The 22603-nt window shown below is 39.6% G+C and overlaps 1 protein-coding gene across 2 annotated transcripts in view; it reads left to right on the top strand.

The window, feature by feature from the left end:
- The window catches only part of BCAT1 (branched chain amino acid transaminase 1), a 61806-nt gene extending 40954 nt beyond the window's left edge, over positions 1-20852 (top strand). For both annotated transcript variants that reach the window (XM_051784983.1, XM_051784984.1), the window contains exons 8-11: positions 5625-5710; positions 7945-8085; positions 9193-9267; positions 13478-20852. In XM_051784983.1, the coding sequence (XP_051640943.1) occupies positions 5625-5710; positions 7945-8085; positions 9193-9267; positions 13478-13519 (344 nt within the window). In that variant the 3' untranslated portion in view covers positions 13520-20852. The remainder of the gene's footprint in view (positions 1-5624; positions 5711-7944; positions 8086-9192; positions 9268-13477) is intronic.
- The last annotated feature ends 1751 nt before the right edge of the window (positions 20853-22603 follow it).

Genomic DNA, 22603 nt, shown 5'->3' with positions numbered 1-22603 from the left:
GAGGTGTTGGCTTAGAAGCAGCGCAGAGGTGCTAAAAGACAGCTTGTGGCTGTGCATCTCTTCAAATTCTGTGGCTTTGAGCATGAGTGGCTCCCATCGTTACTTTCTGGCAAGTCAGATGTTCCCAAAGCATAGCCAGAAGTATTTCAACATCCAATTCATGAAGAAATGCTCTTTCTTCAAAGAATTTGAAGTTCTGTCTAGTGATGACAGACAGAGAGAAGCATGTCAGTAAGTGTTCCAGATCACTAATGCTCAAATGATACTTTCAAGACATACCATCACTCTTGAAACTATTTTTACCCCTTTGTACCCATGGTCACCTCTGAGCAACGTAGATGCTGATTAGAAAACTAGTTAATGAGCTGCCAACTATTTAAACATCTCAAAACCACCCATTGTGTATGCATATATTCAGATCTTGAAAGGTGATAGCTGCACCTGATAACTGGTTTGGAAGACTACATGACTCTTCAAAGGACTGAGCCAATGTACAGGCAGGTGAAAAAAAGGATACCTCCTGACTTCCATGGATGCTGGCCCTCCATGAATATGAAGTGTTATTGAGTTTTTGCACGATGCAGCAGATGCAGGGTTCAAACTCAGATTTCATTGTAGTGCCACGAGTACCCTTGAAAATTGCTGTTTTTCTGACAGTGCTCAGCTGCAGAATATAGAGGCAACATTCTGTGGGGACAGCAGTGTGCTTTGGATAGTGTAGGACAATAGGGATTCAGCTACCTGACTCCCAGCTCTGTTTTCATTGTTTGTCCTGCAAAATCTTTACCACTTTTTTTAAAAGGGGGAGGATACTCCCTCAGTGTGGAATGAATCCATGAAGTTTTGTGAATGAAACAGTAAATACTGGAAATTTTCTTGTCATTATAGCAGCAGTAGATTTGTCAGTGTAGCTAGATGGCCAAATTTATGCCTTGTGCAACTTTGCTGGAGAGACATGAAAATAGATTTTGGCTTGTTCTGCCCAGGGAAAGGACACTGAAGCGGGGACATAATTAGAATTCAATGTTCTCATTGTGCTTAAACCAGGAGTATGCTGGAATTATCCAGCTGCAGCACCGTACTGTTCCAAAGATCTGCCAATCACTGTGTTACCAGTGCACTAGTGAATGGTACTATTGTGAGGTGGCCGTAGCAAACAACTTGTAATTCATGCCACCCAAGCAGGCTGTGTGCTGGCAAACCTGCCCCCTCACAGGACACGGCAGTATCCTCACTGGAGCACTTCGCTGTCCCCCGGTGTGCTGGGTAATGCTTAATTTAGGGGATCTTGGGCTGAGAATTGCTCCTGCTGCCAATGTTTGTCATCACATGCCTTACCTGCGGCTCTGCACCGGGGTTTAGAAAGCGCTTGTCATTGTGTTCTGTCCCTTCAGGAAGGACACTTAGGCTGTGGTTTGGTTTTGTTATGCAAATGATGCAGCTGAGAGAGAGATCAAACGGAGACGGGCAGAAATTGCAGACCATCATGGAGAGGAAAATGCCTTTCTTTGTTCTGAGGTCACTGCTGAGTAGCTGGAACTGCTCTCCTTGGTTTATAACCAGTCAGAGACCCATCCCGGTAAAGCCTAGACCGGAGGACATCCATGCTTTCCATGGCAGTAGGCTTTTCTTGCAAGCCTTTGCTGTATATTTTCAGTTACAGCTTTGTGACTAAACATGACCTGTTATCCTGGGTGGCAGGAGGAGCCTGAAAAAATGTTTTATTTGTAACATCAAGGAGGGAGTAGGGGGGGAACCACTCAGTTTTTGGTAAAATAACGTGACATGCTCTATGCAGTTCTTGTATTCCCCCTGCTGCACTGGCAGAGGCTTAGAATATGACCATACCTGGATATCTTCTGTTGCATAAATACAGGAGTGTGACATTTCATTCATCAAATCCTATTTGCAGTTTATGTTCACTAAGTGAAAAATCTGTTTGCCCTACAGTCCCTTCCACCTGCCTCTTCAGAGCACGTAACTATCCCAAGAAACTCTTGACACTGCAACTCATTTCCTGCAACAATGTCCGTTCTTCTGCCTAAAATATAGGCTTGGCTTTATGGAAAACCTCAAAATTCAAGTGTATGTCCAACATGAAGATGGCTAGCTATGAAATCTGTGTGGACTTTTGAAAAATTCAGTTTCTTCAGGTGATTTGGAACCATTTGGGCTCCACTTCTAGCTCTAATGTTAAGATATTGTTAGTAGCATTCAGATATTACTTAATATTTTAGTGTTGCTATTAAAATGGTGATTAATACTACCCACTTCAAAATTTCATAAATTAAAAAATAGATATGTGTGAAGATTCTCTGAAAGAGGTAAAATTTGATGTAAGTTTGCTTAGTGTTCTGTAGTCAGAAGGTTATTTGTGCTGCAGAAGTATCTTGTACAGGTAGATAAAAGAAAATAAAGATTGTATCTTCTGCTCTAGCAGAAAGCCATAGCAATAGCATGGAGGGAAGAGCAGCAAATTAATGAGATGACAGACAAAGGAAAGGAGGAGAAAGTAATTGAGGAAAGCAAATTGACAGAGACACAAAGACAGAGTGACTGCATGAGGGAAGAGTAGAAGAAAAGCCTGATGGGAAATAAGAAGAAAGAACGGTCCAGAACAAACTGGGAGAGGAAGTCAGCTGTTAATAATAGTGAAAAAAGGGTTTCCTGGGCTCTTCTTGACCCTGAAGTTCACTTGGAATTTGTTATCATTTTGGTAAAATATATTTAGGTGAATTTTGCAGCGTAGTTGTAGTGTGACTAGTACTGAGGGCATCTCATGTTTGCAGTCTTGTCTGCTATATGTTCATAAATACAGGTGTGTAGAAAAAATTTAAGGTGTATAATATGCAAGACCTCATTTAAAAAATCCCTTTAAAACACCCTGACGGAATTCCATTGTTATATTAAGCCTATACTGTGCCTGGTTTAATGGGGCACTGGACTGATGGTGCTACTGCTGCAGCAATGTAACAATAACAGGAGAAGAGAAACCCTGACGTTTTCCTTCAAATGCCTTCTCCCCCCTTTCTGTGACTATACATTTTAAGGCTCCCAGTCCGTCAAAATAACTCAGAAGGCAAATGGAGTCTGTGAGCTCCCAGCCTGGTTTCTGGGAGATGGACAAACTGATGTCATATGGAGCCTGGTTTGGCATCAATTCACAGAGAGGATGAGCTTTTGGCATGCCATGCTGGATAATGTTATCATCTCTGCCGGGTACCAGGGGAGCAGATGTTCCCTGGGTGGCCCCAGGCTGGTAGTTATCATATGTACACTTGACAAAATTCTACAGAGCAGGCTGTTTGAAACATTTTGAGACTTCCATGTCCTGTCTGCTCAGTGCTGTTTGGTGGCTGGTTTGGCCTGGCACCCTTTCAGACTAGCTCAAATCAATTAATATATGTTATTGAACTTAAACAGGTCCTGGACAAGATCTGTGGCAACATCACCAGACAGAGAAGAGTAGTGACAACATTTGGTATCAAAGTCCACAGTATTTGAAGTTTTGTATTAAAGAAAGGAGTGCATTTGTACGTGACTGTGTCACAAATGCAGGACATCAGGTTTTCCATGTTCAGAATCAAGTGAACCCTGTGGCTCATGGAAAGTTTTAAAGTCCTCTTCTTTTTAGAGTCGTGCCAGAATTAGGGCCAGACATGCATCATAATTAGGAGTGATGCTGTACAGACTTTTAAGAAAGGAAAGCTGCTATTCTTGACTGTATGAGAAAGAAGAGATCACTGCTGTGCTTAGGAATCTGGATAGGTTAGGGAGTGGCACTATGGGCTAGTCAAAACAGAGCAGAACATATAGCCTGTCCTAGGGCAGCTTTTCTGTACATTTTGGCATGGCAGTTCACATCTATTACTTACGTGTGTATGGATCCTCATAAAAGGATCAGAGAAGCATAGACAAGAAAAATTTCCAGTCCAAATGAATAAATCCAGGGTTGGCAGCATTAAAAAGTAATGGCTATTTCCTGACAAAATGGAAAGTTGAGTAGCGGATTCAATGACCAATTCCATTTAATTAACCTCCATTTCCCCTATCCCACCCCAGCCCCAATGCCCCCTCTTGCACAGTGGGGAGAGCCCATGCTGTAGTCAGTCTGGAGCTGTGTGTGCTCTGGCTGGCAGGCAGTGTTTGTACATGGAATTATCTACCTGAGTGCTGAAAACAGAGTATTGAGCAGCTGAGCTCAACCTGCTTCCACAGTCCAAGGACGAACACCGTGTTTCTCTTTTCTACTCAGCTGCAACTTTTCACAGGACTTTTACAAATATTTTAAAGACAGCTTCTCCTTTGAGAGGGGTTCAAAAAGGCCTGGATTCATCCCTGGATTCTTGTGGTCCAGGGAGGTGGGGACATAATAAAATCATGAAGATACATATCTTTTCCTTTTATGTGACCTAGGTAAAAAAATAAGCAAAAAGCTTAATGGTTTGTGGATTTTATGAGAAGGGTAGTTTCCTTATAAGATCAAGAAAGAAAGTGAATTATCATTGGGGAAAGAAAATGGTTAGAAAAAATATGAAGAGTATTACTGACAGACTGTGGATGTCTTGATTTCTCAGTGCAAACTTGAGACTGTCCTAAAAGTCACTGTCTGAAAAAGAGTGAATGATCAGTGTTCTCTGATAATAGAAACCAACAAATATTTTAAATGTTTATATTCCTTTCAAATGTTGAAATGTTCAGATGTTAAACTCTGTTTAGAATGAAAGAGATAGTTCAAAATTAAAAAGAGTAACTCTGATTTGCTGCAAAGAACAGATGGAAGAACAAAGTCTACCTACAAACTTGTGTTGTAGCTCAAGTATTTACCAAGTGTGGATTACCATTTATCTGCCATTTCACTAGTTACATTAGACGAATATTTATCTAATGTTCTTTTTCAAAAGGAAACAAGAAGCACGAGCTAAAAAACCAAACTAGTTGAAGAACTTGTTCTTGTTGTTGGAATTTTCTTTAAGACAGCTCTAATTTGTAAAGAGAAAATTAGGAGGGGAAAAAGGATGTCTAACCTACTGCAAAAGATCATTAAGGAAGCCTCTCAAGGAGAGTTGGCAAGGTTTCCACTGCTTTACTGATTCAGTAGATGGATTTCAAAATTTTTGGTAAATGTTTCATGTTGCTGCCATGAAGTAGGTATATTGAATCCAATATTCCTAAATTAAATAAAGCAGTTCAGGGAAAGTCATGATCTGCCCTGGGATTATTAGGTGTGGCTTTTCCTCTGCTTCTCTCTTCAGAATTTGAAGACTGAACCATTAGATGCTTTCCAATAGTTATACAGTGAACCCATAATGCACTAAGGAATAAAACCTGCTACTAGGCATTAGCCATGTATATATTGATGTATGAAATTTGTTTTTTCCCCACCCACTGAAGTGTACTCAAAAGGTTCCAAACACTGAACAACTGTTTATTTGAATAGATTTTCTTTAATTTGTGTTCTTACTGATCTCTGATGTAAACTGCATCTTACTGGGTACCACAGAATTATGGAATATGCTGAATTTAAAGGGACCCACATGTTTGGTGTAGTATCAGTAAACATGTTTTTCTGTTACTTTGGTTGTTTTTTAAACTAGTGTTTCTATTTCTTCTGTGTTCGACAGAAAATGAACTGGCAACCCCACCTTTAGATGGCATCATCCTTCCAGGAGTGACAAGGCAAAGCATTTTGGATCTGGCACGCAGTTGGGTGAGTGTTTTGGCCTTGGCAGTAATAGTTTCAAATACCATGTTATGATGTCAACAGAAACAGACATTTCTGGTGCTCAGTACCTTAAAGTTCAACTGATCTGGTTAAATCATGGAATCATAGAATAGTCTGGGTTCACAGAATCATAGAATGACCTGGGTTGAAAGGGACCTTAAAAGATCATCTTGTTCCACCCTCCTGCCGTGGGCAGGGACACCTTCCACTGGACCAGGTTGCTCAGAGCCCCATCCAACCTGGCCTTGGAAAGGACATATAAAGCCATCTATTCCAACCTCCCCACAATGAGTAGGGACATCTTCAACTAGATTAAATGGCTCAGTGTCATATCCAACCTGTCTGAAAATCTACTTCCAAGGTCCCTCTGGATGGCATTCCTTCCCTCCGGCGTGACAACTGCGCCACAAAGCCTGGTGTTGCTGTCAAACCTGCTGAGGGTGCACTCAATCCCTTAACCTAAATGGGAACTAAGGGCATGCAAATTCATAGAATACCAACAGCATCAGGATACCCACACCTGTCACACAGAACAATGCCAATCCTGTTAAAGTAGCTGCGTGTAGCATTTAACACGAAAATTCTCATTAAATCCACCGGTACCAGCAACTTAAAGCAAGGAAACAAAGAATTACCATGCATGACCGTAGCTATACTTCAGTCATCAGCACACTATTTCTCCACTTAGTTCTCATGCTTCCAGCCTTGTTTCCACTAACTAGCATGCAGCCTAGCTAGCCACAGCCTTGAAGTCATCTGTCTGCTTCCAGTTCCTGTTCTGTACTGCAGCCATCCAAGAACTTATTTGGACACTTGGGACTACCTCATATCTTGAAATGCAGCAATCTGTTCACTCTGCCTCTACAGTATTCAAAGGTTTTACTGTGTCTTGGGTAAAAATAAGGGTTCATCAAGCCCAGTATCCTGTCTCCTGGTTTTGGCCAGGCCTAAGTTTAGGGTGGAACAGCAGGAATAACGCAGGCATGTGTGATACTTTCTCCCTGGTATTAACTCAACTTCCAACCACATGTATCTAAAAGACTTCCAGAAATAGAGTTCACAGTTATACCACTTAAACCTAACTTGCACTGAGGAGTGCTGAGCATGTATTTCATGATGCATGTGTGCCCCTGACGAGCTGCCCTGAATTTTTATGTATCTTTATTTGTGTTGGTACTCCCCAAGTGCAGACATGCATGCACACTTGTCAGTCCCACCTCCCTTACAAGACAGACTGACATTTCTAGTTGATAGGACTTTTTTTGTGAGATGCCAGATTCTCGCCTTAGTCCACTTAAATAATCTACTCTCACAAAGACTGTTCTCTTCTTCCTGACATACACTGCCTAACCTATCTGAAACTCTGCTTACATGGTGTCCCTGCCTCTCTCTCTCCGAATAGTCCTGTCCAGAGATAATCATATTTTCTGCCATCATAAGCATCTCTGTTTCATGTTAAAAAGCTTGCATATAAAAGAAGGGCTAAGCTTTAGTTTTGTCTGATAGGACAATAATGTCCCTACAAATCCACGAAATAAAAATTTCAAATTTTGATGTTTATTTTTTTTCTTTTAAACACATCCCCTTGATCAGTTGCAATGCATTCTTCAACACTTGTAGGAGGTAAAACACTTCCAGTGTTAAGACTGTTCAATGCTTTACTCATGCCTGCAGTACAGTTAATTTTTGTATGTGACAACTGTGTGCAGGCTACAGTGTGAAATTTCACTAGGGATTAAAAAACTATATCACATCTAGTTGGCCTTGCAGGTGGAATTAACAGAATGTATTTTGCTTAGGAATCAGTGATTCTGAGAGTGGGATGCAAAGGCTCTCTTGATATAATTGAGTAATTTTTGTACAAACTGAAGCGTGTTAAAGACCATGAGTAGTCAGATCCTGTGTAACATAACAAATGACAAATTACTGGATGTTACTCCCTAGTGTGATACAGATATTCTGTACTAAAACAGAGGGAAGTGTCACTTAATCATCAGCATTGTGTCTGGCAAACCATCAGCTTAGCTGAAGGTTATTCTTTTGGTTAAAGTCTATTTTGTGTGATTCTGGGAGGTTTGAAAAGTTCACAAGATCAGAGCCCAAACCTGACTGATTGCCACTAGGCAAACGGTTCTATTAAAGATGTTTCAACATGGAAAACAAAAATGCAGACATTTTTAAACTTTTTACGATTTTTATGGTGGATTCTTCTTGGGCAGGGAGAATTCAAAGTGTCTGAGCGATACATCACCATGAGTGATCTGACAGCTGCCTTGGAAGAAGACAGAGTAAAGGAGATGTTTGGTGCTGGAACAGCTTGCATTGTATGTCCTATCTCTAAAATTTTATATAAGGGCAAGGTAAGAAAATGTCTATTTTTTTTCTTCCTTTCTTCTTTCTTCAGAATTTTATTATAATTAATTGCAGCTGAAGCAAAAAACAAGGGAGATGGAAAAGAAGTGCTGCCTGTAAAGATGAACAGTGTTTTTCAAGTGAGTTACTGGTGTGTTGTCAGAAGGGAACTTTCCCTCTTGTCTTCTAGAAATTTTGTATTAGTTAAAAACATAAAATTTCAATTCCATGGAAAATGAAAACAAACAAACAAACAATTCCCACACCCAAGGTTGTTTGCAAATACAGAAAAATACATTCTCCCATGTTTCTTTTATTGAACATTTTTTTCCTAAGGCACCTGGGAAAGGTGAGTAGAGGAAAGACTTTGACAGGAAACCTAATTTCTGGGGCACTGCTGTGTTTCCTTCTCAAGCTTCTCTCTTCTTCACCCCTCATTGCAGCTCTGATGGAAGAGCTGTTTCAGGAGGGTGCACAGCTGCTTCCACCTACTATGGACATATGGGAGATTTCTCCTGCACAGGTGGAACTCCACAGCCATTCAGGCTGTTCAGCTGATTTGATGCTATTTAGCCAGCACAAAGTTAGTTCAGAAGGTTGGGGTTTTGAAGTTGAATATAGGGATGTGCTTTGTTCCATCAAATGTGGTAAGTAGAGTAATTGGCTGTTAGGTGATACTTCTTGAATTAATAAACTAGAATAAATGTATTGATAGTATCTGATTCTAAGAGAATATGAGAGACATCAAGGTGCCAAGTGATAAGTTCTGTAAGTGTTGTATTTCTACACGATATATTTTGAGATGAAATACTGCATATAATGTTACTACTCTTGCCTACACAATACTCCCTCTGTTTTGGATAGATCTTTTGGAAGGCTTAGATTAGCCTCTATTTAAAAACAGCATAACAGTTCTACTAATCCATGCTTCAGCATGCCCTCCTGTAAAAAAGAACCCATTTCAACAACCTTTGACTACTTGTAAAGAGGGCTAGACAGCATGATAAATATTTATTAAAATTGTTGGCAACCATAAGGCACTCATATGTATGGTTATTACTTCATATTACTCTCTTTTTCTCTCCCCCCTCTCCTGCTCCTTTATTCCACGTCAGCATCTGCACATTCCAACTATGGAGAATGGGCCTGAGTTAACAACTCGTTTCCTGAATAAGCTGAGTGATATCCAGGTAAAGTGTTTCCTCTTCTATAACCTGATAAAATAAAAGGTGAACATTTGAAAGCATTGGAAAATAATCTTTTGGGTAATGGTGCTATAGAAAGCATTATATAATAATATAGACTCTTTTGTTTGGTGTGATTATTCTATCAATATTCTTCTCTTTTCCTTGAGAAAATATAATAGGGATGAAGTGTAATACAGTTTTTCCCTGTTCCTCTTGGAAGCTGGATACGAGTTGCAAGATATTACTGTTATCAGTGAAATCTAGTACTACTGTTATAGGTTCCTTTTTAAGGGGAAAAAATAGGATTATGAAGCATTTTAACCATGATCACAAATGAGTACAGTCTAATCAGTAAAGGGATGGGTGAAGCAGCAAACACTCACTGGATGCAGCCAACGGATCACTGTTTCTCTTTCTCAGCATCTTTCCAATCACACAGTCACTTCTTCTTCTTAAAACAGTTCCTTTCTCTGTGATTTCCTAAACATCACAGTCTATTTGGAATCTGTGCTTTATCTCCATGTCTGGGCAATGAAACCAATACCATTTCAGGTGAAGTCAGTGATCAACATGAGATGGCCCTTCTCATTTTAGTTGCCTGTTTTCTCTCCCTTATTTAGTGTAGTTTACGGTGCTCTTGAAGACCACCTACCTAAAAATAGGTCTTGACAAGTTACAAGCCCCTTTATTTAAGATCCAATAGCAGTTGCTTGGCAGTACTGTCAGGATTTCTTTAAATTAAGTCTTATGGTTTCCATTCCACATTCTTAGCTCTTGGCTCAAGATGCTAGATTTGCCACTAAAATTTTTAACTTCTTACCAGTAATTCTGTGATATGTGTCATTATCCCTTGCTCAATAGGTAGTGACTGGCTTAAGACAAATTTATCCAGCCTTCTCCCTGAGGTTTCCTCCATGCCCTCCCTGATCACACGATCGCAGAACGGATCAGGCTGGAAGGGACCACAGTGGGTCATCTGGTCCCACCTCCCTGCCCAAGCAGGGCCATCCTAGAGGACATTGTACAGAATTGCATCCAGACAGTTCTTGTATTTCTCCAGTGAAGGAGACTCCACAACCCTTCTGGACAACCTATTCCAGTGTACTGTCACCTCTGCATTAAGGAAGTTCTTCCTCATATTTGGGTGGAATTTTCTGTGCATCAGTTTCTGCCCATTGCCTTTTGTCTCATCACTCTGGTTTTCCATCACCAACCAAGGCTCAGGAGGAGGCTGGAAAAGTGTAGATTGTTACTAAACATTATTTTTCTTTGACCTTTACAACTGTGCATATGGACCTTTTTTGCTTTCAACTGTGTACATACCCTGTGTTCATTAGTTACATGCCAAGAGTAAATTCATTACTCCTGAACTATTATGCATATATTTACTTCTGAGTTCTTGTCCCAAGCCTTCCTTGGGCTCATATCCAAATGGACCCCAGGATGTCATGCAGAAAACAGTGCTGCAACAGACAAAATGCAATATCTAATATTCTTAAAATGTCAGGGGGGTTGTCAGGATCTTTGACCAAGGTCTTTTATATTTTCTACCAAGAGGGCTAAAATAAAAGATCTCTTTGCAGTATCACTGGACTATTGTCATACCATTTGGACAGTTTGAGGCTGTTCTTCCAAAGAATTTTCAAGTTCTGAAGAATAAATATCAATGGAAATTACAGCCAAACACAGCTTTGGTCTCTGTGCTGTTGCCTGAACTAGGGCAACGTATCCATTTCATGTTGAACAACAGACATTTGTAAAAAAAATAAAAATTCTCAGCACCACCACTGTCCTGCATGTGAACCTCTGACCAGGAGATGCAGGGCTCTGTATCCAGTATTATTATACCAATGCCCTTGAGTACAATGCATGCTTTTTTAACATTTTCATACTCTCTTCATTATTGTGTTTCCAAGTCTGTTTTCATGCTGCTTATTGTTCTTTCACAAGTCTGCTGTGTTCGACAGGATTTCTTTGGGTGTGAACAGCTGTTCAGTGGAACTAGAGCTGGAGTGACAAATTAGAAACTCATGGGCAGAACTGATTCCATTTCTCATGCCAGTTGAGAGAGACAGTAGTAGAACTGCAATACACATTTTCCTTCCCATCACTGAGTAGATATTGTGATCACTAAAGGTTCATAAAGACTTCAGATTAAATCAATTACATTGTAAAAAATAATGGTGTGTTTATGAATGAATTAGTCATAGTAGACTGTCTTCTATAACTGCTTGAGTTAGAAGATTTAGGGATGAGATTGTTTTCTCTGGGAATACACTCACTGAAATACCACTTGGATGTTTCTGTGGGTTTTCATCCATGCTTTGAGAATAAACAAGCTCTTGTTATACCCTTTAAAACATAGATTAAGATGCAACTTGAAAGGGTTGGACAGAAAGTAAGATAGGTTCATTATGCTACATGATAGAAAATACATTTAAACACTGCAATCAAGACAGTAGTGAACAGATATTTAGTCAACCCCCTGTCTTTTTCAAAGTTGCACAATCTAAGTGGATAGGCCACTGGAAAACAACCAAGAAAGGAGAATGAATGTGTTAAGTTTTACAAACCAAGACTTGGGTGTGATGGGCAGTGTAAGAGGGATGGGATTGACAAGCCTGAAGTCAAAAAGTCTTTGACAGAATTAGAAAAGGATGCTAAACCTGCTATTATTTCCAGAATGAAAACATCTTGATTGTGGTATCACATTTCATTCCCTCTTTAGTTCTGGAAGCAGGTGCAAAATGTAGTCAAATGGCAACCCAGACCAGTCCCTGGAACTCCTGGTCAGCATCAGAGCATTACATGATACTACTACCTAAAAACAACAAAATTTACGAATAATCCCCTGGCCTCTGCCTGCTCTCTGGTTTGGAGGACGTGGGGATGCCACCTTTTCCCTGAGAGGCAGTGATATGAAGGTCAAAGACATCTCTTTTTTCTGTCTTTGCCCCCAGCCTCAACAGAATTGCCTCACATGAAGGTAATTTAGTGTTTTGTGGTTAAACTAACAATACATCAGCTTTGCCTTGGTTATAATTCCCAAGGCAACCACACTGACTACTGGGAGTATAAGCTGAAAATCCTTTGAACAAGTAATTTGTGCAAGGTCCTGTGTAACACCTGACCGGTGTTAATCAACCACGTTGCAGACTGAAGAACAGGAGCAGCAGAATTAGTAATGAAAAGTAGATGTGACACATATGAAGGTCATGTAGAGGCTTTACCTGCTGGATGAGAGTGTGAAACACAAGCACAGTCAACACCACTCCTTGGTGGATCTAGAAGTGTGTTTTTTCTGCCTCATCCTGATTTGGAGCTGTTGTCTTCTCCCTGTCCCTTTATCTCCTCTCCTGATGATGTAGAACCTGAATTGGAGGATAAATTATCATTAAGTGATGTTTTCAACCTACATGAAGCTTTTAAAATCAATCTTTATTTCTTGTTTGAAAGTGTTTTTAAGCTCCCTGAACTTAGTACTATGAGGGAAAGGACTCCCAACTCACGTCTGCCTCTAGTGTGTCCACTACTTAGTTGAGCCCTGTGTGTGTTTTGGGGTCTCTGGAGCATTGTTTACAGGACTGGTGACAGAGCTTTAGAACATGCAGCCAGCTTAGCAACTAGAAGTGCTGCCTAATAACTGTATCCTTTCCTGGAAGGATACAACTCCACGCAATAGGTTGCCTTTGTTTCTGCCTGATGATCCTGTTGGTTTGTGTATGGAAAGATGACTTGTTTTATTTTGGATTACAATTCTCTCCAATTGTAGTCTCTGATATTTGTGATGCTTTTATTTCACATTCAGTCAGAATGTTAAAATAAAAAACCACCTTGAAAATAAAAACAAATTTAAAAAAAGTGTTTGTTTATTGGAGCTTGAGCAGGGGCTTACTTAGGAGAGAATTAGTGAGCAGACCTCAGGGAATAACTGGATTAAACTGATGGAAGTGAAGCAGGACTGTTCTGTATCATCCCTAGTGAGAATCAGTATTGCCCCTTCCAGTCAACCTGCTGAAATATGGTTAAAAACTTCAAGCTACTTTTAGGCTGTGGTCAAATCAAAGACAGAAGTAAAGACATAAGAAATAGTATAAACTACTGTCAGAGCAGTGGAAATGAATCTTTCTGAGGCCAGACCTAAGAATGTATCATAACTGTACACTGTTTCTTTTAACTTCTATTCTTAAACTCCATTTTTGCTTTGTTTCAGTATGGAAGAGAAGACAGCGACTGGACGGTGCTGGTGTCATGAAGGTGGACGAGTTCAGACCCTCCAGACAGAACAGACACAAATAATGACAACTTCTGTAGCTGCCAGTGCGTAGCATAGTTTAAGTATCAATTTGCTCCCCAGGATGATTGTTTCCACAATCCGGCAAATGTGAACACAATCATTTTGATTTCTACTGTAATCTCCTTGGTAGAAGCCTGTCTTCTTGGTAGAGGTGCTAAATGTTAGCAATAGAACTTTCCTAATGGTTTCCTTAGTGCCTCCTTATGTACAGCCTGAAAACTTGTGAAATGCTCTTCAACTGCTCTTCAGTTTGGTTTGTGTAGCTGCCATCGCCAGCAGAACACGTCGTGTGACACGAGGACGTCGCCTGTTTGCTGCCTGCGGGGTTCTGTTGGCATTATCCTGCCTTTTGCTCTGTGTTTGGGAAACAAATACGTTTAGCCATACGCTCTTTCCTTTCATACTCCGCTTGTATGGGAGATTCCTGAGTTTGCATAGCCCTCTAGATCCCCTCATGCATACTCTGTGGAATAACTCTGTCCTTTGGGCCAAAACTCTCTAACTCGGTCTTAGCCTGCAATATGGTCCCTGCTGGCCTATTGCCTTTCCCTCTGTGGGGATATGCAGTGGCTGCTCGGGCAGTGCATACCTCTCTAATAGTTGAATACATTCCTCCAGACATGATTTGAAGGGCATGGTCAGGCCCTGCTGAGGCAAAAGTTCCCCTTTGTGAGGCCTAGTACGGAGCTGGGAATTGTGGGCACAGTGTTGCCTTCTAGCCAAATGTCTAGAAAATGAGATTAGACAACTGTGGCTGTGAAAATTCAACCACTCTTCACAGCAACCCAGACTTTGGATTAAGGAATTTCTTTCATCATCCAATCACATAATTTAGACCAGCAAAATGTTTTTCTTGTCCCCTTCACCCCTCACTGTGAAATGTATCCAGTCTTCATTGACATATGTGTACTAGAAGGGCCTTCCTATTAAGGAACAAGCAATGTTGTCAACAAGCAAATGTCTAGCACAAGAAGGAAAGAGCTTTCATTCAAAACCCTGGTGTCATTCTGTTTAAGCACATAATTCCCCATTTAACGCTGCTGTCTCACATGCAGTCTTGATACTTTGGAAGCAATACAGAGCATGTAGCCCCTAGTTAGGGAAATAACTTCTGCAAATGTTCACTAACAATCATTCTGTAATATTTATTAGCTTTCTCCTTTTGCACACAGCTTTGTTGAACAGCTTTAAGATCTCTCTTGCCAAAAAGGATCACCATGTTCTGTATCAATGTTTCAAAGTGCTACTTCAGTGTAAAACTGGTGGAACTTTATTGACACTTTATTGGAGTCCTATAAGAAGCAAAACTGAAATGTTTCTTGTCCTAGTTTGCAGTAGAGATGCACCAGTATTAAGGGAAACATTTAGCACTTTATTTTTTTAAGACCCAACAGTATCTCTCCCATGATTTGTAAGTCCGTTGTAGTTACTGGTATTTGTTAACATAGTTTAAAAAGGCAAAATATAATTTATAATAGACCATCCATGCCTTATGCAACTGTTAAAGAATAGCCTTATGGCTTTCCTGTTCATTTTTGGTCTGGTTTTAAAGACAACCCTTCTTTAGCCATTTCTTTCTTTTGCTCCCTCAAATCATGACTTTTCCTGCCTTTCACTGCGGTCCGATCTGATCTTTTAATGAAGAACAGTTGAAGGTTCTCTCTGACACTGTAATCATTGTTAAAATTTGTTGAATAGGTTTTTCTTTAGACAACAACTGCAAGCACAAAATGGTGTTTCACTTACAGTAGCAATAGTGATGTGTGACTGTATTTCTGACCATTTGAATCTGTACCGTGTGCTGGTCTTCGTTCAGTATCTTACTGTGTACTACAAGCTGCTGGTAACCTTTCCTTTTTTTTTAATTACATGGCTGGAAAAATTACATGGGGAATGTGTCAAGATGCAACATGGGGTAGGAAGATTTATCTGATGAGACCAGTATCGTAACTAAAGAGTGCCTTTAACTAGAGCGTGGCATGGAGCTCTCTACAAGAATATGTAATGAGAAACCACATGTGGCTTCCTTTTAACTGAACTATCTAATCTGTCCCTTATGTTCATCTTAGATTTAGCAACAAAAGGAAAAGTGAAAATATCTATCTTCAGTGGTTGTACAATACTTTAACATCTCAAGATGAAGTTAGGGTTGGCAGATACTGTATATCAAAAATCCCCATGAAGGCCTCAGTGTACCAGCAGTAATCTATTCAGTAGGCAGAATGAATAAGGACCAGATAGAAGAATTATTTTACTGCAGTGTAAACCTGAAAGTTGTATAAACCTCTTCTTAAACTCTTTGCAAATAATTTAATGTGAAGAAGCCAGGCAGTTTCATTTGGTGTGGTTTGCACTCTTTCCTGCACTGACCAGGGAGACACCTTTCCTTTCACTGCACATTTTGAGCTGATGGAGACTTCAAAATTATGAGAATTGGAACGACCCATAGAAATGCATGGTCTTTTCTTGCAGGGAAGAAAAAACATGTGTGTGTATGTTAACTGTTGTCTTGAAGATCTTGGTTAATTGCTTTACTCTGGCTGTGTCAACTCAAAGTTGTGCTTGTTTCCAAATGGCATCCAGGGGAATAGGTTCTAGATTTTAAAATGTAAAACCTAAATAAGGGAGCTGACAGCTCAGTATAGTACAGGAAATTCTTCTGGTGTTGCATGCTGTCCTACTCTGAATTCTGCCACTGCTTTTTTATCCCATTAACCAAAGGAAAGAAATAATATGTGTAAGTAATAGAGAGTATTTGGTATTGCATTCTCCCTGGTTTTGCTTGTAAAATTTAGGAGGGAACTGTGGTATTCCCTGAGCTAATAATAGATTGTAAAAGAACATCTGCACATCTTTTCTCCATGTGCCCTATTTGTTTAATTGCAACAGATTTACATAGAAAGAGTATGGTACATCATAACTAGGCAATTATCCATTCTTCATCACTTAGTTATGGTTCTGGTAATTGATCATTTAAGACATAAGATAGTCTAACATTAGGAGAATTTGAGACTGTTCAAAAAAAGATCAACAAATTAATATTGTTGTGTGATATTTGCATAATTGGCTGCAATTATTTAATGTTTAATTGGGTTGATCAAATGAGATTCAGCCTTTCACATGCTTATGTTTTACAAACACTGGTACTTTAAAAGGATAATAATGAATTCTAATTTTCATATGTTCTTTCTTCTTCCCTTCATTCTTTTGATTATTATTTTCAGTATTGAGCATGTCCTTAATTTTCAGTTTGGTGAGCATGACTCATGCATAAGAAAGAAGTCTGTCAAATAAGAGAATTTTCAGGAAACTGGCATTTCATACGAGCTGTTCTGGTGCCAAGAGTTATGGCTTCAGCAACTGGCATTACCTAACTAGATTCTTAGCTGCAATGAGGGCAAATTCACTGAGAATTTACAGTGACAGACCCAGGTGGGAATGTTAATAAAGGTTCCTAGACTAGATAATCTGTTCAGTCCATAGCAGTTCAAAGCAAACACGGTTTTTCTGGGATATAGAAGGGAAGTCTGGTAAGACAAAAGCAAGGCAGTGAGATGTCTCTGCTCAGCCATTGTTTACACCTGTTCAACTATCTCAAGCCAAAAAGCAGTTGTCCTCCACTCCTCCTCTTTGTGCATAAACTCTTCTTTGGGTTTGCCAAATTCAACGTAGAGATACCATACACTCTGTACACTTATTTTATACTTATTTATCCTCAGGCGTGAAGACTGTTAATTTGGAAAAATGTGATTTTTGAAATTAATTTGGAATGCAAGTTATTTGAAATGTCTGTCTAATACATGGTATTCCAAGGAGTTCGACAGAAAAACAGCTGGGACTGATTTCACAGCTGCCAAATTAGAGGAGGAACCCTCTTGAATTCAATGGCCTCTCCAGAACAATCTGTATAATCTCAACAGATTTCATAGTGTGAACTGTCTGTTGATAGTGCCTTGCTGTGGAGTAGAATAAAAGAGGTGGTAGCACAGCCTGCCAGACGTTGCCTGTGCATGGGATCCACCCCGTGGGTGGTGAGTTTTCATGTTCTCATATCCTGAGAGGTGGGCAGGTGTAAATGATGGCTGAGGGTGTCCTGGGGTGGGCTCTTCCTTGCTGTCTTTCTCTCCCTTCCACGTGGACTTGCAGCCCCTTTTCCCCAATCTTCTGTCATCATGCCACTGAGTCTTATACCTAAAAGTGACCATCTGCATTCTTTTTCTTTTAGCAATCATGGCAGTTAAAAAAAAAAAAAAAAGAAAAAAAAGGCATTTTGTTCGTATTCCAGGTGTTGAGGGATCAGAATTGTGCTTTACCACCCATGTGATGCCTGAATAGACTGCTACTGACTTTGTGACCCTGGACAAGTTATCTAACCTCTTTGTAAGTGTGGAGTAGTAGTACTACCAGTGATTTTGCTTTTAACTCTAATCCAAACTTTTGCATAAAAAGTTATTTTATTACAGATCAAATCAGCTTTCCAGACAAAGCTTTTTAAGCAGTGAGAGAGATGCCATGTAGAGTCCAGTATTTCAAGGATTACTTTAGATTAGAACCATTCTGATCATGGAGGAGAAAAATGTTATCTGAATTAGAAACACATTAAAGATTTGCTGCATGAACACATAAATGAGTAACAGGTGTAGTTACAAAGTAGCATACAGAAAGATCCTGACAAGAGAATTCACCTCAAACAGGGCTATCCTATTTAAAAATGATGCTTGAAAGAAGGATTATACTCCTCAGTGTAAAGTCATTAGCATGAGACTGTTTTAGAGGTGCACTTAGTCAAGTAGCACTGACAGAGACCTCTTTGTCAGTCTTGACAACAGATTTTCTGAACAGCAATTTGGAAGTGTGGAAGAACTGTGTTTTACTGTATTTTGTCACTATCCTCAAGATTTGGAAAAAAAATTCACAGGTCCTAAATCATTTAAGCTAAGCAACTTCTTAATAGGTATTTTTAGCCATAAGAGCAGAAGAGAATACTGGCATTGCATTGGTGAAAAATACTTTTGTAGCAGTCCTCCTGTCCAGGCCTTGCTTTGAGCATGATGCTTTGTAGGAATTCCAGGATATTTTCCCTGACTGTGCAAAATCTCAGTGCCATCTACAGCACACTTGGCAAATATGTCCCCAGCTTCATAAACAAAACTAGCTTAGTCTTTGCCTTGAGGTAGTACAGTCAGGTTACATTAGGATTTAGCAGGTGAGGAACAATATTGAACTAGAACAGGCAAGCCTTAGATTTGAAATAAAAATTTTGGAATTACTAGCTCAGATAAAATTCTCGTTAATCACACTAGCAAGGTTAACCACACCCCAATATACTAAAAATAATCTTATTATGTTCACTAGTAATAGCAGCATGACCATATTCTCATCCCTCTCTCTGAACATGAATTTATACTGTTTGCTTATCTTGAAAGTTAATTTATTGTGTATGATTTTTACCACAATCCTGAATTTTCATGCCATGGTTTAAAAAAAAGACTCTTAAATTTCATGTTCATAGAAAGATCTTAAGGAGGATTTAAGACCTTGATGTAGAATTTTTAAGTCTTTAAAATGCCTGCTGGGTAATGTTAAGGTAGAAACAGAGAAGACAACTTTGTGGAAGCATTTAACTCCAGTGTTCCAAGTGGTTTCCCAACACTGGTCATTTTTGGTTTTTACCAAAGAGGTACGCAGGGAACAATAGGTAAAATAAGTGTATTGCTTGTTTTTCTAAGCAAGAGTTGGGAAAGTTTCTTAAGAGCTGGTTCTCTTAATAACACTGACTCTTTATAGTTTTTGATTCTGTCAGGCTTAGAGCAGTCATTTCAGGGTGAGATGCAGGAGCTCAGAAGCTATCTCAGGAGGTACTGTCGGGCAGAAACAGAATTTCTTTCATTTTATGATCAAAGTGATCAAGAGATGAACATGGAATCTTTGAAATTTTGCACCTTTTCATAAAAACTTCGCTTTTCATTTTAGAAGTCTTATACAGTGTTGCTGAACTATTATCTTACACTATCATATCTCAGTACCTTATAGGAAGAAAGCAAACATTCTTATTCTTTATGTAATCACCTTCTTTCTGTATGCCAAATTCCCTCTTCACTATGATTTGGTTGTCACTAGAATCGTGACCACTTCAGGTGAAATAACAGGGTTTTTTCTCTACTGCACCCTACCCGTGCACTCCTCTGGGGCTTTAGTGAATAGTAAGTGCTTGCAGGAAATGCCAGAGCAAAAGGTAAAGTGAAAAGTCTTCTGTTTCCAGAACAGGTGTGCCAGGAGTGAGAGGAAAAATAGTCAGTGAACGCAGGAGGCCAGAAGAACATCTTTACCATTCTTGTTCAATCCAGGAGACCACCCAGGTATACCAAAAATCTAGCAGGATAGTAGATGCTCTTACTCAGTTGCTTAAATACCTACATCTGTGCCTACATTTTCGTAACTTGGGCCCTCATATCTCAACTGAAACCTGCAACACACTTTTATATGTAATAAAACAGTAAAATATTAGGTCAAAACAAACACGTAATGCTCCGGATCATCTAACAGGTCAGTGGCCTACTCTCTTCCCATAATTTGTATTAATTTTCTAAATAATTGTTGACTGGAACTGCAAGTAGGAGACAAATGCATCGTTAACACTATTTCATAGTCGAGGACCTTGACAAAGAGCAGATCTATTCCCTCTGTCTCCAGGGAGAGGGCTTGGCCACTAAGTAGAGAGTGACAGAATGAAAACAGTTCTTTGCCATAATGGAGACCAGTAAGAGTTTTTTTCTGAAGCTATTTACAAACAATTTCTGTGGAGGCAGAAATTTGGAAAGACAGGTGTCCTGATCTACTTGACCTTTGAGGCATTTAGAAGGGTGCAGTAGTAGTTATCTGAAACTGTAGCATATAAGCAGTGGGAAATTAGCAACTTAGAGAGGGAGAAGTAAACACCTCTGAAGGGTCTCTGTTTCCTCCAATCTTAAAAGTTAACTGGGTATTTTACAAGGATCCGAAGCATATAAAAGCAGTAAAGGACAGATGTGTGAAAAAATACTGGATAAACTAAAGGAAACTCTACCTCATTCTTCTCTAAAGGTTTTGTAGAAGCACAATTAAGCGCTCCTAATGGCATTGTTACCTACCGACCATCTGGCATGAGAGAAGCACTATATTTGTATGTCTATAAATCCTGTAATAACTGTATTTTGCTGGCAGTAGAATCAGTCTATACTATTTGCAGTTTTCCTCATCAAATCTGTAATTATGCAATGTTTCTGTCTCCAATAAAGGAATATAATGGGCACCTGTTTGTGACATGTTATGAAATCATCACTGTTGACAACAGCTAAGCATTATTATCCCATAGATGGGACCATCTATGAAACACATGCTTGAAGGCTGGATTAAAAGAAAAAAAAAGAGTTTCTGAATGAAGTGGGGCATGTAAGAACAGCAAAGCAAGACTCAAGTGGCAGACATGCACCTACCCTGCCAAGCCTGGAGGCTGAGCCAGTTGTCTCACTTACAGTAAAATGCTGGACAAATTAACCAGCAAAACCACCTACCCGCTAACCATGTTGTCATGAAACAGTTTTTAATATGGTGGGACTGTGTTGCTGTGACTGAATACAGCTCCCATTCTAAGGGTTTGGGGGCGATGAACTCAGGGGAGAGAACACCAGAAAACAGCTTTATAGTTTGAGCACTTACGTTACAGGGCAATTTTAAACAGTCATTACTCTGAAATATGTCAACCAATGGGAAACCCTTTGAAGATGGAAAGCACTGAAAAGTGAGTGTCATTAAAATCTTGACGTTTGCCATGTGTGGTGGTTGTATTTACCAAAAATCTTGACGTATTCCTGCTTTTCAGTGCAGGCAATACTGTGATTAAAGGTAGTACTGATCCATGCTGTGGTAAAGTAAACATCAGGGTACATTTTCCACCTGGTTTGGTTCTCCGTGACCAGGAAAGCTGGCATGGATACAGCACACTTTAAAGAAGCTGTAGATAGGTAAGTACTAAGTTATTAATTACTACTGGGAGAGTGAACCCAACATGTCAGAATCAGGCTTTATTCCTGTGTTTTGGCCTCTCCACTTTCATCCTAAGGGAACCTTTCTTAACTGTAATTCTAGCTTGAGTTTCAGCTTTCAAAACTCACTAGTAATAAAAAACTGAGGAGTTATCCTACAAGGTGCTGAATGGGTTTCAGAGACAGACCTGTGCCTTTTAGCTAAATTTAAAAAGACCTCTTTTTTCTTTTTTTCATTTGAAACATCTCAGTAGCTGGCAATAGCTCTGCCCAAGAAAGCACTTGGATTATCACCACCAGCACTGTGCTCTTGGGGATGGAGAGTACCAATTTTCAGGGCTCTGATCTGGGATACAAACTCTTGTGAAGATGTGACAAAAAAAGTCATTTTTAAAAGAATATAAGAGGAGGACAAAAGCAGAAGGAAAATAACCGGCATTGTGCACATATAAACAGGGCAAGGAAACAAACGTTGGGGATTCCAATATAGGCAGTCAATATTAGAATTAAAAATGCCAGTTTTGAGGGCATATTAACCAAAATGTTGAGTATCAGTTTTTCTTCTTCATTTATTTTTGCTCAGTCTTCTGATATTGTGGCATCATAGTGGTGATTTTAACAGCTGTTAAAGAATTGCCCTGTTGCTAAAAGGAGCAAAATTTTCTGTAGTGGCACCTTCGTTCTTGATGCTTCTCCAGTGAGGAACTTGTAAAAGAAGATACAAGAATGTAGAAACAGTCTACTTCTGTCTCTCCCAAGGGAATGATTTCTAATGCCAGGCAAGAGAATGTTTGTCCTGCTTCACCTGCAGGTGATGTTATATTGTATCTGTACAAATTTGGGATATTAAATTCTGAGCCTTGCCAATACCGGGTTAGGCAACAAGACAAAGCAGTTCATCTTAACTCACATAAGTTCTTGTGGGTCATTCAAAGAAACTATATGTTGAAATTATTTCAGAACAACCACTGATTTATAACTTTTCCCCCCCCATTTTGTGCATGCCATAATTCTTTCA

This window comes from Manacus candei, unplaced genomic scaffold (genome assembly GCF_025592945.1).
Source record: "Manacus candei isolate 608988 ecotype Guabito, Panama unplaced genomic scaffold, ASM2559294v1 h1tg000018l, whole genome shotgun sequence".
Taxonomy (NCBI): domain Eukaryota; kingdom Metazoa; phylum Chordata; class Aves; order Passeriformes; family Pipridae; genus Manacus; species Manacus candei.
Note: the sequence above shows the minus strand (reverse complement) of the source record. Positions and strands in the feature narration are given on the sequence as shown.